The sequence below is a fragment of the Carettochelys insculpta genome, chromosome 19 (assembly GCF_033958435.1).
Source record: "Carettochelys insculpta isolate YL-2023 chromosome 19, ASM3395843v1, whole genome shotgun sequence".
NCBI classification, from domain to species: Eukaryota; Metazoa; Chordata; order Testudines; family Carettochelyidae; genus Carettochelys; species Carettochelys insculpta.
In genome coordinates this window covers 15,750,497-15,765,952 of record NC_134155.1, presented here as the reverse complement: position 1 = coordinate 15,765,952, position 15,456 = coordinate 15,750,497, and the positions used below count along the sequence as shown (strand labels likewise).

The window sequence follows — 15,456 nt, the reverse complement described above, 5'->3', positions numbered from 1 at the left end:
TTAACTCCTCCACTTCAGTTACTTAATTCACAAGTTTCTTGGCCTGTGCTGCTTAGTGTTTACCTTACTATGATTCCACAACATGTGCTTTGCTGAGGGGGTCCTGTACCAGGTAACTTCTGGAAGACTATCGGAGGGGTAGCCGTGTTAGTCTGGATCCATAACAGCAATGAAGGGTCCTATGGCACCTTAAAAACTAACAGTTTTGAGCATGAGATTTCGTGAGTGAGTCTGTGCTCACGAAAGCTCATGCTCAAAACTTTTCTGTTAGTCTATAAGGTGCCACAGGACCCTTCGTTGCTGTTCTGGAAGAGTGTTTAATGCATGGCATGTAAATAGTGTTCAGGGTACCTATGACTTAAAATACATAGCTTCTTTACATAGGGGATCTGGGATTACCCTTATGGAATGAAATTCAGCATGGACAAATGCAAAATACTGCACTTAGGGTGGAGTAATCAATTTTACATACAAAATGGGAAGGAGTACTGCAGAAAGGGATCTAGGGGCCATAGTGGGCTACAAACTGAGTTAACAGTGTGGTGCTGTTGCAAGAAAAGCAAACATGATTCTGGGATGCACTAACAAATGTTGTGAGCCAGATAGGAGAAGTAATTCTTCTATTCTACTCTGTGTTCATGGTACTCCACTTGAGGCCTTGTGTCCAGTTCTGAAACCCATGTTTTAGGGAAGTGGAGAATATGGAAAGGGTAAAGAGAAGAGCAACAAGAATGATTAAAGAGTAGAAAATGTGACCTATGAGTGAAGATTAAAATAACTGTTTCTTTAGTTTGGAAAAGAGGTTGAGCAGGGCCATGATAGCAGTTTTCAGGTATTTCTGCTGGAATTGAATGTTAGTCAAATAATCCTTTTTAGAGACAAGATGTTGGTTCTTAGTGCTGTAAGATCAGCTTTGTTTGTATGGTAACTTCCAGCAATAGCATCACAATGTTCAAATATGAATCAGTACTGACAAGGAACAGTGTGCCACATAATAGCATGGGTATTCAACTGCTGGAATGTGCGGACCATGCTGACCGGCTTGACTGAAGGTAACTAATCTGTCCTTTTCTCTGCTTTAGTTGCAGGGCTGTGAATAGATTTCAGAAAAAACTTTGATAAAATTCCAGCTCTTTAAAAATAAAAATAACTTTTTGTCACTTTTCACCAGATGCTGACCCTGAGGTAACCATGGCAATGCTGCGCTGGATCTATACAGATGAACTAGAACTGAGAGAAGATGATGTATTTCTGACAGAATTGATGAAATTAGCTAATCGGTTTCAGCTACAGCTCCTCAGGGAAAGGTAAGTTGAGGTGAATATATTCAACTGCTGGAATGTGCGGACCATGCTGACCGGCTTGACTGAAGATCTTCAGGCCATCAGTGACACCCGAAAGACCGCTGTCATCAACAAGGAACTGAAGAGGCTCTGAGTTGATATCGCTGCTCTGCAAGAGAGGCGACTCGCAGATTCAGGATCTCTAAAGGAAAAGGACTACACCTTTTTTGGCAGGGTAAAGCCCAAGAAGAACCCAGAGAGCATGGTGTTGGCTTTGCTGTCAGAAACACCCTTCTGTAAATGGTGGAATTAGTCATGGGCGGATCAGAAAGACTTCTTCAGATCACGCTTCAAACTTGTGCCGGTCCTGTCCACCTGATCAGTACTTATGCCCCAAACCTGTGCGCCACACCAGAAGTAAAAGACAAGTTCTGTGACGTGCTTAGTGCCGCTGTAGCGCACATACCTGCTCGTGAACAACTATACTACTTGGGTGACTTCAATGCAAGAGTTGGAGTGGATTGGGCCTCATGGCCTTCCTGCTTAGGACACTTCGGTGTGGTACAAATGAATGACAATGGACAGCGTCTCCTTGAACTGTGCACGTACCACAATCTGTGCATCACAAACACATTTTTCCAAACGAAGCCCCAGCACAGTGTGTCATGGAGACACCCACGCTCAAAGCACTGGCATCAACTAGATGTGGTCATCGCTAGGCGTAATAACCTCAAACGTCCTTCTGACACGCAGCTATCATAATGCTGACTGTGATACAGATCACTCACTAGTTTGCTCCAAGCTCAAGCTGAGACCCAAGAAGCTGTACCGCTCTAAACCCGCTGGAAGGCCCCACATTGACGCCAGAAAGACGGCAAACTCGGAGAAAGCTGAAAAGTTCAGAGACACCCTCCAGGAAAATCTGCGCAGCGGCCCTGGGGGTGCCGATGTGACATCCAAATGGCAACATCTGCGGGATACAGTTTACAACACAGCCTTGTTGGTGTTGGAAGAAGAGCTAGAAACACGAACAACTGGTTCAAAGCTAACTCCGATGAGATGATTCCAGTCATTGAAAAGAAGTGTGCTGCAATCCTGGAGTACAAACACTCACCGAGCCAGAGTACCCAGTAAGCACTTAGAGCAGCCAGAAGAACAGTACAGCAGACAGCCAGGTGCTGTGCCAACCACCACTGGCTCCAGCTATGCAGCAGCATCCAGACCTGTGCTGACTTTGGTAATCTCAGAGGAATGTATGAGGAAGGCATTAAGACCCACCCAGAACAAGATGGCACCTCCTGAAATCCAGATCTGGTGAAGTCATCGCTGACAAAGCCAAACAGATGGAGCACTGGGTTGAGCACTACTCCGAGCTGTACTCACGCGAGAACGTTGTGGTCGATGCAGCCCTCGATGCTGTTGAGCTCCTACCAGTAATGGACGAACTGGATCAGGAACCGACTGTGGATGAACTGAAGAGAGCCATCGACAGCATTGCAGCAGGAAAGGCCCCTGGTCAGGATGGTATACCACTAGAAGTAATCAAGTGTGCTGCGGACACTCTCCTGGAACCCCTACATGAGCTACTGTGCCTGTGCTGGAAAGAGGGTGAGGTTCCACAGGATATGCGTGATGCTAACATTGTAATGTTGTATAAGAACAAAGGAGACAGAAGCGACTGCAACAACTACCGTGCAACCTCCCTCTTAAGCGTCACTGGTAAACTGTTCGCTTGCGTCATCCTTGGCAGACTCCAGAAGATTGCTGAGAGGGTGTACCCTGAATTGCAGTGCAGATTCCACGCAGAGAGGTCTACCGTTGACATGGTCGTCTCCCTGAAGCAGCTGCAGGAGAAGTGCAGGGAGCAGAGGAAGCCGCTCTACATAGCCTTCATCAACCTGACCAAGGCCTTTGACTTGGTCAGCAGGGATGGTCTGTTCAAACTGCTCCACAAGATAGGCTGTCCTCCACGGTTACTCAAGATGATCCAGTCGTTCCACGAAGACATGAGAGGAACCATCCAATATGACGGCGCGTTATCCGATGCTTTCAGAATCGGGAGCGGCGTCAAACTAGGATGCGTGCTTGCTCCGACGTTGTTCAGGATCTTCTTCGCACTCCTCCTGAAGCATGCCTTGGGATCTTCAACAGAGGGCATCTTGCTGCACACAAGATCTGATGGGAAACTGTTTAACCTTGCAAGGCTGAAAGCTAAGTCTAAGGTGCGGGAAGTCCTCATCAGAGACATGCTGTTTGCAGACAATGCTGCTGTAGTGTCTCTCACAGAAGACCAGCTTCAAAAACTGCTGGATCGGTTCTCCAAAGCGTGCAAGGACTTTGGGCTTACCATCAGCCTAAAGATGACAAACGTACTCGGTCAGGATGTTGCTGAATCCCCATCAATCAGCATTGACAACTATACGTTAAAGGTCGTCCACGAGTTCGTTTACCTCAGGTCCACCATCTCTGACACCCTGTTGTTGGACACTGAGCTAAATAGGAGGATCGGAAAAGCGGCCACAACTCTGTCCAGACTCGGCAAGAGTGTGTGGAATAACAAGCTGTACACTCACACCAAAATGCAAGTCTACAGAGCCTGCATCCTCAGCACCCTCCTTTATGGCAGCGAGACTTGGACCCTGTATGCCCGCCAGGAAAAGAGGCTGAACGTCTTCCACTTGTGCTGCCTCAGGTGCATCCTTGGAATATCATGGAAGGACAGAGTGACCAACACCGCCATCCTCAAGCAAGCTGGAATCCCAACCATGCACACCCTCCTCAGGCAGCGTCAGCTCCGCTGGCTTGGTCACATCCACAGGATGAACGATGACAGGATTCCAAGACATCCTGTATGGTGAGCTAGCCTCTGGCAAAAGACTTCCCAGACGCTCCCAGTTGCGCTACAAAGATGTCTGCAAGAGAGACCTCGGAGGTAGACATCGAGCTGGACAACCGGGAAGAACTAGCAGACGACTGCAGCAGATGGAGGCAGGGGTTACACAAGGGCCTTCTGAAGGGCGAGATGAGGATCAGACAGCTAGCAGAGGAGAGGCGAGTGCACAGAGAGCACACGAAGGACTTGCCAGACACCCACCACATCTGCAAGAGATGCAGCAAGGACTGTCACTCTCATGTGGGTCTTCATAGTCACAGACACTGTAAATGAAGTCCTCAATTGAAACTATAAAAGTCACGATCCATAGTCTATGCAGACTGAAGGATGCCTACTATTCAACTGGCTAGAATGTTATGGCTGGACTCTAATCAGCAGATTTCGAAGACCCTGGCTGCTATTTGTGTGCTAATGTAAATAAGTATTACATCCTATTGTTAACAGGTCTGAGTTGAGAAGTTATGTTTAATACTTGATTTTTAATTTATAAAACAAGAATTTCAGCTGGTCATAAGGAGAACTCCCTTCCCCCACCCCTCGCTTGAACTGTTCGCTCTTTAATCTGCATATCCCCCTAATTCACTATTTACACATAACCCACAACCCTAATGTGACATGATTGGAAAACCTGAGTGAGTGGTACCTGTTTAAGGGCTTCTTTCAGGAAAGGAAACTAGTTTCCCATATCAAAGCAAATATATTATTGTATTGACAATAAATGGCTTTTGAGACATTAAAAAAAAAACCCTGAAGCTTTTAATTCTAGCTTTGTTGACGGTTCAGTGACTCACATGAAAATGTAACATTTGCGATTTGTCTTGAACGTAACAGTTAAGAGAAATCTTTCCTGATAACTGATCCTCCATTTCTTCATTCTGGCAGGTGTGAAAAAGGAGTCATGTCACTAGTAAACGTCAGGAACTGCATTCGTTTCTATCAGACTGCAGAAGAATTAAATGCTAGCACTTTATTGAATTACTGTGCTGAAATAGTAGCTAGTCATTGGGTAAGTACCATTAAAAATGGGGAAGGGTAGCCTTCAGACTGAAAAGGTGTGGCGTGTTTGTAATTTAAAAAAAAAAGTAAACTTTAGGTTGTTTTGGTTTCAATTGTATTGATATGTAGCACTTTTAAATGTCAGTCGCATTAAATGCTAGTATTGTGTTAATGGCCCTACCATACGTGCAGCTTTTAAGATGTGCTTATCTGACACCCCCCACCCCCCGGACACTTTTTCATCACATCAGTGCCTTCCTGGAAAAAAGCATACCTTGTTGTGAGGAGGAGTGGACCCTCTGTTTTCTGCTCATCCCCTTCCCTGAAAGTCTGCCCATTTTTGTAGACAGCAACCCAAATTATTCTTTCTGTGTGGTGTCTTATTTCTTGGCCCTCCCCTGACACCCCTCTCTCCCCCAGTTTCCAATCTTCCTCTCTCTTTCAAAGTTCCTTCCAGAACCAAAAGTTTGAAGACCTTGAAACTGACTTCAGCAGAAATGAAAATGTTGGGAGAAGTTAACTGTTGAATCTTCAGTTTCCCCAAAGTTTTAAAAGGTCCCACCAGTTCATACTGGTATAGTGTACTTAATTCTGGACCGCTAGAGGTTTGTCCATCACTGGACTGGAAACCTGTGTAAAAGCAAGCATTCCAAATGTAGATTTCTCCTCTTAAAATAGCTATCAGTAATAGCTAAGCCATAAAAAGCTATATACTTTGCTTCCAATTTACTTTCCAACACAGGAGATGCTTGCTGTCTGTATATGCAAACTTTCTCTAAGAGCAGGTTGTACAAGCTTATTGACTAATCAAATGAAAAAGGGTTTGTTCACAACTTCTAGTCTTTCCAGGTGCCTATATATGGATTTATAAGATTTAGAATGATCATAAGTGTAACTTTTAGAAATTGGATTTATATAGATTTTTATCTTCGGTCCAAAAATACTGTTAATGGCTATTGCATTTTTGGCAGAGGATCACAATTTTGCTATTTTAATTGCTGAAGGTTTTGTATTGGCCACATTTATGGACTAGAAATAGTAAAAGGAACTCGCTGTACACATTATCTGAGCTTCAGGGTGGTATTTCATTCCTCAGAGAACATGCTGGCAAGTTCACCATTCCTTCCAAATATGAACTCTGCCTCTGTTTTCAAGGAAAAAGAGATGAGCATAAATCCTAAGGATATGATCCAAACTTCTATGAAAACATCATTCTTCATCTAGAAATTGGGACTAATCTAAAGACCCTTCTCATTCCAGCATTTAGATTTTTGAGTTTCTCTCTGAATAACAAACACAGAAAAGGAGTGATATTTACGTGGCTTTCTCTACCCTCATGGGTTGATGTGGAGTGTCAATTATCAGCCTTCTACACCTATGTAATATAGCAGAGTTTCTTAAGCACAATTTTGGAGAAACAAACTGTGGAATGCTTCCTAGTTCAACTAGTCTTTTTTTATGAAGTGCTCTTTATCACCCTTCAGAAGTCAAATGCAGTGAGGTGCCTTCCTGTAAATATGGAAATGAAGTAATTTTCATTAGAAATATCCTTAAATTTTCAACAAAGTAAATGTAAAATAAGAATATTCACATCTGTTTTTCTTCCCAGACTTACAGAAACACATGTTGAATTACCCCTGGATGACAGGAGTCTACTGGGACAGTTCTGTAGATCCTTTGTATATGTTGCTCATCTCTTCAAAACAGAACCAAATGGAGCCCTGCAATCGGATCTGTTCAGCCTTTCTGTACTGCAACATTACTGTGCTGAAGGACAAACAGCACAGCTTGCAGACAGTAGGCGTATTGGTATGGAAACAAGCCAATTTAACTTGTATTTCTTGTTAATCATAGGATGACTTGCGGAAAGAAGACTTCAGCAGTATGAGCGCTCAGTTGTTGTACAAAATGTTCAAATCAAAGACTGAATATCCTTTACATAAAGCAATTAAAGTGGAGAGAGAAGATGTTGTTTTCCTGTATCTTATTGAAATGGATTCACAGGTATGGTGGGCTTACTGTGTTGCTTTGAATTAGAGTCAATGTGATTCCTGGGGGAATTCAGCACCAAAAATCAAATTCTGTGCACAGTGTTTTAAAAATGTGCATATTTGTTATGCTGGCTTTTGTTTCTTGGTAACTCCTTTATTTCAATGGCAGCACAGTGAGTGAATGGGATTGGGGAGTATTAAAGGAAATTCCCAAACCCGCTTTCATAGGCTGTATCTACACTAGCCAAAAACTTCAAAATGGCCATTTTGAAGTTAACTAATGAAGCTCTGAAATACATATTTAGCACCTCATTAACGTGTGGGTGGCCGCGGCACTTCGAAATTGACGTGGCTTGCTGCCGTGAAGCTCGTCCAGACGGGGCTCCTTTTCGAAAGGACCCTGGCTACTTCGAAGTTCCCCATTCCTATAAGCAGATGGGAATAAGGGGACTGCGAAGCAGCTGGGGTCCTTTCAAAAAGGAGCCCCGTCTGGACAAGCCACGTGGCAGCCAGCTATGTCAATTGCGAAGTGCTGCGGCCGCCCACATGCTAATGAGGTGCTGAATATGTATTTCAGCACTTCATTATAAACTTCAGAACAAAATTGCCATGCAAATACCAACGTTTTTGGCTAGTGTAGACATGGCCATAGCAATGTAGCTATTAAGAACCCTCTGCTTCTAGTTGTTCAACAAATGTATGCAGCCATATGCCCAGTGTTCCTTCATAGGCAATTGAAGCCCAAGCTCACAATTACATTGACTGCTGGCCATCTCCAGAAAGCTCAGTAGTAAGGATCACATTTTGAGTGAGAACTTTTCCAGTCAAAAATAGACCAGTTCCAGTCACAAGTGCCAAATGCATTTAAGGCCATACTCTCCTTTATAAGTATCCTTTTACACCATGCTGGCCGTGTAAAGGAGCTTAAAATTCTATCTTTTTATTCCTGGGAAATTCAATAATAAAAATAGAAACCTGGCAGTAAGCCAGACAAGTTCCATTTAGCATTATCTGAGGGGTAGAGCCTGCCTCCTGAGAAACACCCCCAAAGTCTACGACAAGTCCCGTGGCACCTTACATCCTAACATACATTGAATCACAAGCTTTCATGGGCAAAGACCCACTTCATCAGATGGAAGTAGGTGTTTGCCCATGAAAGCTTATGCTCCAATAAATCTGTTAGTCTGCAAGGTGCTATAGGACTTCGTTGTTTTTTGTGGATATGGACTAGCATGGCTACCCCTCTGATACTTACCCCCCAAAGTCCTGCCCTGCTGAATCAAGCATGTTACAAGCAGAGTGCATGCATGCGCACTTACCCATGTGTTCTGCCTCTTTCATGCTAGGTCTACACTAGCCTCAGAAGATTGAACACTTAAGTTTGCTCTTGTGTGAAATGGTGCGTTCCGGGATCAATGTCAAACCCAGAACTCCTTGCGAGCCATAAGGATTAAGGAATGTTAGCAGGAGGAGCACTTCTGTTGACATTCTGCAGTGAGGACAGGGACCAATGTCAACAGCTGCAAAAATCAATTTTAGATATCCAATTGGCATAGCTAAAATTGTATAGCAGCTATCGACATTCCCGGTAAGCATAGACATAGCCATGACAGCCCTGCCCCAGCAGCAGTACCTTCTCTATCTCTACTGGCTGCTCTGAACACCAAAACCTACCTGCCTGCCCTTCTGGGAAGGGACTTGTGAATGCTTTTGTGGCTTCCCTTTGCTTCCCCATCAGTCCACTTTTCTGTGGTGCCATGATTTCTGCGTGCACACAGTGATGCAGAAATCCCTCAATAACAAAAATACCATGTATTAATAGGAATGAAGGAGTATGTATCCTTATACACAGGTAAGCCAAGCATTTCAGCTGCAGTTGTTGACATCCATAGAACCAGTATAAATCCAGTGTTCTTAATCTGCTTTACACTGTATAAGCTTTTTGTTTTTCTTGACATCAGGACTCTAATGTCATTTCCAAGTTAATTTGATTTAAATGCTTGTTCAGTTCCTTTCTGTCTACCACTTTCTTCAGCTGTACCTGTGGCTATGAAAAAATAACCTACAGGTTGAACTTCTCTAGTCCAGCACCATTGGGACCTGACCAGTGCCAAATGAGAGAATTTCCTGGACCACAGGAGGTCTATATTGTCTAGCAGCATTAGCACTGCTTACTGGGCTCTTAAACAATTGGAGGTAAACTCAAAGTTAAACAGTACAGAACAGTGGGAGCCAGGACTGGTGGCTGGAAACAAACTTAGCCACTCCCATAAGTGGCCATCTGGCTAACTAAAACCATGCTGGATTAGGGATGTTGCCAGCCGAGAGTGACTTAGAGGTTCAATCTGCACTGCTTGATTTTTTTTTTTTTTTTTGAAGTCACAAACATTATAATTCCCTTTTGATTCAGATTTGATACAAATATGTGAGGAGAGCTGTTTAAAATGTTTCAGTACCTTGACTGTCTTCTGAACAGTAGAGAAATTCTGTATTCTCCTAAATCAGCTGAAAATTGCTTCAAAACCAATTTCAAGTTACCTCTAATTGTAAAGTGATGCTGTATTTGGAAGTACCTTAAACTTATCCTTAAGGCGCAGTTTTTGTTGAATCTCTGTATTTAAATCTGAGTGGTCTTAATATATTACCAGCATTTGTTGCAATGAAAATGTGTCCTTTTTAACAATAGACGATAGTTAATCAACGTACATCTTTAAAGTTGCATATGCTGAGTGCTCCCTTGCATATATAGTCAATATTGGTCCACTAAATTTTTTGTAGCTGCCTAGGAAGCTTAATGAACTGGATCAGAATGGTGACCTTGCTTTAGATTTAGCCCTCTCTCGAAGATTGGAAAGTATTGCAACCACATTGGTCAATTACAAAGCTGATGTGGATATGGTGGACAAGAGAGGCTGGAGTCTGTTACACAAAGCTATCCAAAGAGGTAAGGGTATTGAATAGTTACCATTCTAACGTAACTTTGCTTTTGCAATTCTTTTCAGTAGAATGCATATCCTAATTGAAACCTTTTTGTGTCATTTTGTTAAATGGATCCCTTACTATCTTCTGCCAAAGATTCAGCTTCAGTTTTGAAAGGTCCTTGGCAAAAGGAGACAGTTAAAGCCTAAGGCTTTGGTTTTTAGAAATCTACAGTAAATATAAATAATGCATTTAAACTTCATGAAAAGGGTTCTTGGGTATAAGCACAACTTTCTGGCTTGGCAACTGAAGTCAAATTGCTCATTTCTCTGGCAGGTGCTGATATGCTAACTACTTCAGTGTTTTTGTCTTAGTACCAGGTGAATAAAGGGGCAGGGAAAGGAAATGAGAATTCAAACATTAATTCCACTTCATCAAAGTGTGATACTTGGTGACTGGGAGAGGTGGAAGGTACCCAAAAAGTTACTTTGAGTAAAAGTGCAACTGCTTTCACCTCTGGATACTTGAGTACAATCAAGGTCTGTGTGGATGCACCTGTGCATGCACACCTTCGTGCATGCACTAAACTTCTCTTTCCACCAGCCAGCTGGTAGGGAGGACCCTAGTCATTTGATGGTGAATAACAGGTATGTCTATGTAGGTGGCTTACTTTCAAAGTTCTAGTTTGCAGTAAAGCATCATTGGTACTTAAATCAGTGACTGCACTCACTCTTGAGCTTGTGTCAACAGGAAAAGAAGGAAAGCAAATACATGTTGAGGAGTCACAGAGCCAAATAGGAAATGGTTGCCATGGCCGTAATGCTCAGGAGGCTGAAAGGGCAGAGAAACAGTCTTTGCTTACCTCTTTCCCTGGCCAGATAAGGTTGCATGAGTATCGGGAATAAACCCTGGTGGCTTAAATTGCACATTACTTAATGCGTGCAATAACAAAGCTGTTTCCTTGCTCTGGATGTTGCTGCATGCATGGATGCATCAGGTGAACTATAAATTTAATGCTTTTTCACTGGGATGCTTCTCAATAGTATTTTATTTACATCTAAAGTAGTTTAGGAGCTCTGTGCCAAGCAAAATATTTTCATTAGCCTTAAGCTAAATTGGAGTTAGTCACACTAAGGCTGTATCTTGAAATCCAACCTAACATTTTTCTGTGCTTAGTTTCTGCATCACCTTGCCCTATGCAAGCTCAACAGCGTGAGCAGAGCATTATGAGTACCTATCCCACAGTGCCCAAGCTCCAGTTGCTTGCGTGTTTCATGTCTGAATCTGAAAATGCAAAGCACCATCCCAGAGTTCAGAGCACCCAGGAACTGAGGAAACTAACTGGAGATTGCGCTATTTCCTACAGTGTTTTTTCTCTGCCAGCACAAGCATGGATCCCCAAATGCTTCAACTTGTAGCACGCATCATTTTGTCAACCACACTGGGTGTCACACAATTTTGCTTTCAATTACAAAGCTCAGTGATGATGATGATGATGATGGGAAGTAGAAGGCTATTAAATCTACCCTCAGTCTTCTCTTACCCATACTTCTTGCATTTGTGTATAGGCATCTGAGTGATTGATTTGATTTGATTTGCTTTTTGCTTCCCAGTTCTGCTTAGTCCCTCTTCTCTTCCCCCCCCCCCCCCCCCCCCCCCCCCCCCCCCCCCCCGGTTATAGCCCATGATCCCTCCCATTTCTAACCAAACTCCCAAGTTTCCAGTTTTTGTACTTAACTGTGGGCTTTGGTCACATGCCCCTGTTGAACCTAGTTAAAAGCTCTCCTCACTAGGTTACTAGTCTCAATCCAAATACGTTCTTACCATTCCTTGGAAGGTGAATTCCATCCCTGCTTAGCAGTTGATCATGGGATGCTGTTCCATGAAGGAGGAAGCCAAACTGCTCCTGGCAATGGCATCCTCGCAGCCAGGCATTCACCTCCCCCTACCTTTTTGACAGGAAGGATTGAGGAGAACACCACTTGCGGTCTCAATGCCTTCACCCAAGCCTTGTAGTATCAAGTGTGAATACAAGGTGTAACCTTGAGCAAATCACTTGTGCCAACATAGGTGAGTAGCATGGGGTAGTAGTAAGCAGGATAATCCTTGACAACACCTCAGTAACGTCTGGTGGTTGAATGCACCTTTTGCCTGTTTAATTGTCTGAATCTCACTTTCATTGACACTTGTGGCTCTTTCTGAAACTAATGTCCTCACCATGATTACAGCTTGCGTCATTTTGCAGAACATTGGTGAATCCCTGCAGGAGACTTTTCCATCCATCTGGAATTACAAAGCTAAGGCCATAGGCTGGGCTCACTCACAGCCACCTAAGCAACCATTCACCAATAGCTATGCTAAGGTATCAGCAATAAGGGGTGCTTTAAAACATGGCCTCATCAATGGTCTGTAACACAATGCTACCAATGTGTTTCTCTGTCTTAATGCCAATAAATCATATCATGTCTTAATGAATGAATGCTTTTATTTGGTGGAAAGGGGGTAAGCTGCAGATTGTAGAATGCATGGGGCAGGCAGCTGTGCCTTCAGCCCTCCCTGCAACCCTTCCAGGTTCCCTGTGCTGTGTGTCCTCTGCAGACCTGGCCATAGTGGCAGGTAGCTTGTGCCTTCAGCCCCCCCGCAACTTGCCCAGTTCCCTACTCACTCCTGCACTCCAGAAAAATCATACCAGTCTCAAAGGAGTGATTTTATTTTGTGGGGAGGAGAGGTTTAAGTGGCAGGGAAAAGCATTGTCAAGGGTGTTTGAATAGCCTTTTGCAGTGGCCCATGAGGCTGGAGTAGCAGGCTATCCTTGCCTTCCCTCCCCATGTTCAGGGACTTTGACAATGTGGAGTGGGCAACCTCTCTTCAGGAGACTCTGGCTGCAAGAAGCTCTACCCAGGTTGCAAGCTGCTTTGGGGGTGGTGGGGCACAGAGCACGCACCAGCTGTTCCAGGGAAATGTAAAAGGGCAGGCAACATGGCTTCTTTTTTTAAAAAAAAAAAAATCTGATGCAAATTGCAGTGCTTCTGTAGGCTGCCAAAGACATCACCCTCTTAAAATGGATATGGACAAACACCTGCTCGTGCTGTGTGACCACAAACCTGGAAAATTTGCTAAAATGCTGTGTGGCACCGTGACGCCGTGTTGCTATCTGGTTGCCTGGCATGGCAAGGTGTGCTACCATGGAAGCCTCAAGTCAGGCCTGCCCAAGAACCTTGTGGGCAGGGGGAAGAAAAAGTGCCTGGATGAGGCCTTTGAGAGATCCAAAAAGGAGAAGCACTCCATACCAAGACACATTGATATGCGCTCTTGAGGGGCACAGATCCATAGCAAACCTGTACCTATGCCACACTTACCCACAACCCACTTTCAGCATGCAGAATAATCACCTGAACAGCTTGATCCAGGGGGCTCAGGGACTGGCATGGAGGGGACCGGTTCCAGGTCTATGGTGAAGAGCTCTGGACTGTCTTGAACTTCCTCTGTCCCCTGCTCTTTGCCCTCTTCCTCTGGGGCACCCAGCTCCTCTCAGCTCACTCTGAACTCCAGACCAGGGCCTTGACAAGTCTTGTAAATAAGACGGAGCTCTGTGGTGGGGTTGCTCCCCATAAGCATGTGCAGCTGCTCATAATAGCTGCAGGTATGTGGAGCTGCCCCTGACCACTGGTTGGCTTCCCAGACTTCTTGATAGGCCTGCCAGCGTTCTTTCACTTTCACCCACATTGCGTAGAGTCCCAGGAGTAATCCGTGGCAGTCATCTAGCATAACATCTGCTCATACATTGCCACGTTTCTCTTGGCCATTCAAAGTCTCTCTTCCACTGGTCTCGTCAAATTGCAAGAAGATCCAGAATCTCCTGATGGGGGGCCCATCTGGGGGGGACACTCTTGCGAGCCTGAGAAGTACTAGGCAGATCACTACCCTGAAAGCTTATGATTGCAGTAGATGGCTACTGATGTGGAGCGGTGGGCAGAGGAATTTTTTCATTATGGGCGTCCTTTTATATTTGCAAGCCTGGGTGCTACTGAATTCAAATTCTAATTCAATCAAAAATTTGCAGGCTTCCTGTGCACCTGGATGGAGAGCAGCAGAGAAGGAAGCAGACATACGGGGAGGGCCACCACTTTAGTTTGTGGGATATATATGGGACACTTCTGGAGGTTAATGAATTTGAATTAAAGGCATGGCGCTTCTACACTAGCTTTTATTTGAAAGTCAAAATTGACACTAGACCCGTCCAGTAATATCAACATTTTGGTTATTGGTATTAAGGCTCACTAAATCGAGCTAATGGTATTTATAGTGATGTTTTAATATCAAGCTAACTCCTTTACATTTTAATTTTTCTCATAGTGTAGGTGCAGCTAAACTCTAATAGCATATTTGTGGGAGCATGAGCCAATGAAATGCTAAGCATGACTTTCAAGGTAGCTCATTACCCTCAACTACTGACAGGGCAAATCTTTCTAGGAAGTGGGTTTGTGTATGAAGACTGCAGTTCAGTAAAACCATTGAAATGTTGCGTAAGGGTGACACTCAAGACTTCTTCCAGACTTAATTTTAGCATTTAAATATGAATATTGATGTTGCGTTTTCTTGTCAGTTTTTGGAACAGATCTTGTAATTACATTCTTGTATTTAAAGATGCAGTGAAATAAATACAATTCTACATGTTAGAGTGCTACAGAATAGGGTAGTAAATCCAGGTTATGTTCTGGGGGCGCAGACTATAGGGTCATGCCAATCATCTGAGTTTACCTCCAGGATCAGCTTAATTTCTCTTGACTGAGGGAGGAGATCCTCCAACATTCCTCAAACACGAAAAAGGTACAAGGTTTTTATCTTGAGCATTCAAAACTGCATATTGACGCTGTACAATAATTCACTGCCATATCAAAACTGTTCCTTGTGAACTGGGAGACTCCTTGCCCTTTGCAGTCTTGAGAATAAAGACAAGTAACTTATGGAAATTCTTGTATCTAACTGCACATCATGAGAGGAGGAACGATAGATTTTTAAAGCGCTGGAAAGTGTTTTGTGGGCTAATTCCTAGGTCACCCACAAGTGGTTTTTCACAGACTGACTAATCTCCCCATAAAATGGAGTTAGTCTGGCTTGGCTGTGTAGCTTTAAGTTCTTTGGGAGCGGAGAATAGCTCTTAGAATGTTTTACAGTACCAAGCAGGCTAGGGCCCTGATTTCTGTGTCACTAATTTATAATGTAAATGTCATCTAAAAAAATAACTAGCGCAATGGTCAACCTGTTCCAAATACCCAGGCCCCCTCTGAGCACCTGTTGGTGTCACCCAAGCCAACAGCTTCTGAACTAGAGGGAAGTGTGAGCCAAAATGACCTATAAGCATAGCTTCTTG

General features: G+C 43.8%; 2 protein-coding genes across 3 annotated transcripts in view; one reads left to right on the top strand and one right to left on the bottom strand.

The window, feature by feature from the left end:
• Positions 1-15,456, bottom strand: part of CYB5D2 (cytochrome b5 domain containing 2) — a 68,898-nt gene that overhangs the window by 17,353 nt on the left and 36,089 nt on the right. The gene's annotated exons all lie outside the window — the stretch shown is intronic.
• Positions 1-15,456, top strand: part of ANKFY1 (ankyrin repeat and FYVE domain containing 1) — a 58,665-nt gene that overhangs the window by 17,551 nt on the left and 25,658 nt on the right. For both annotated transcript variants that reach the window (XM_075014033.1, XM_075014032.1), the window contains exons 4-7: positions 1,172-1,307; positions 5,059-5,182; positions 7,027-7,176; positions 9,942-10,107. In XM_075014033.1, coding sequence (XP_074870134.1) covers positions 1,172-1,307; positions 5,059-5,182; positions 7,027-7,176; positions 9,942-10,107 — 576 coding nt within the window. The remainder of the gene's footprint in view (positions 1-1,171; positions 1,308-5,058; positions 5,183-7,026; positions 7,177-9,941; positions 10,108-15,456) is intronic.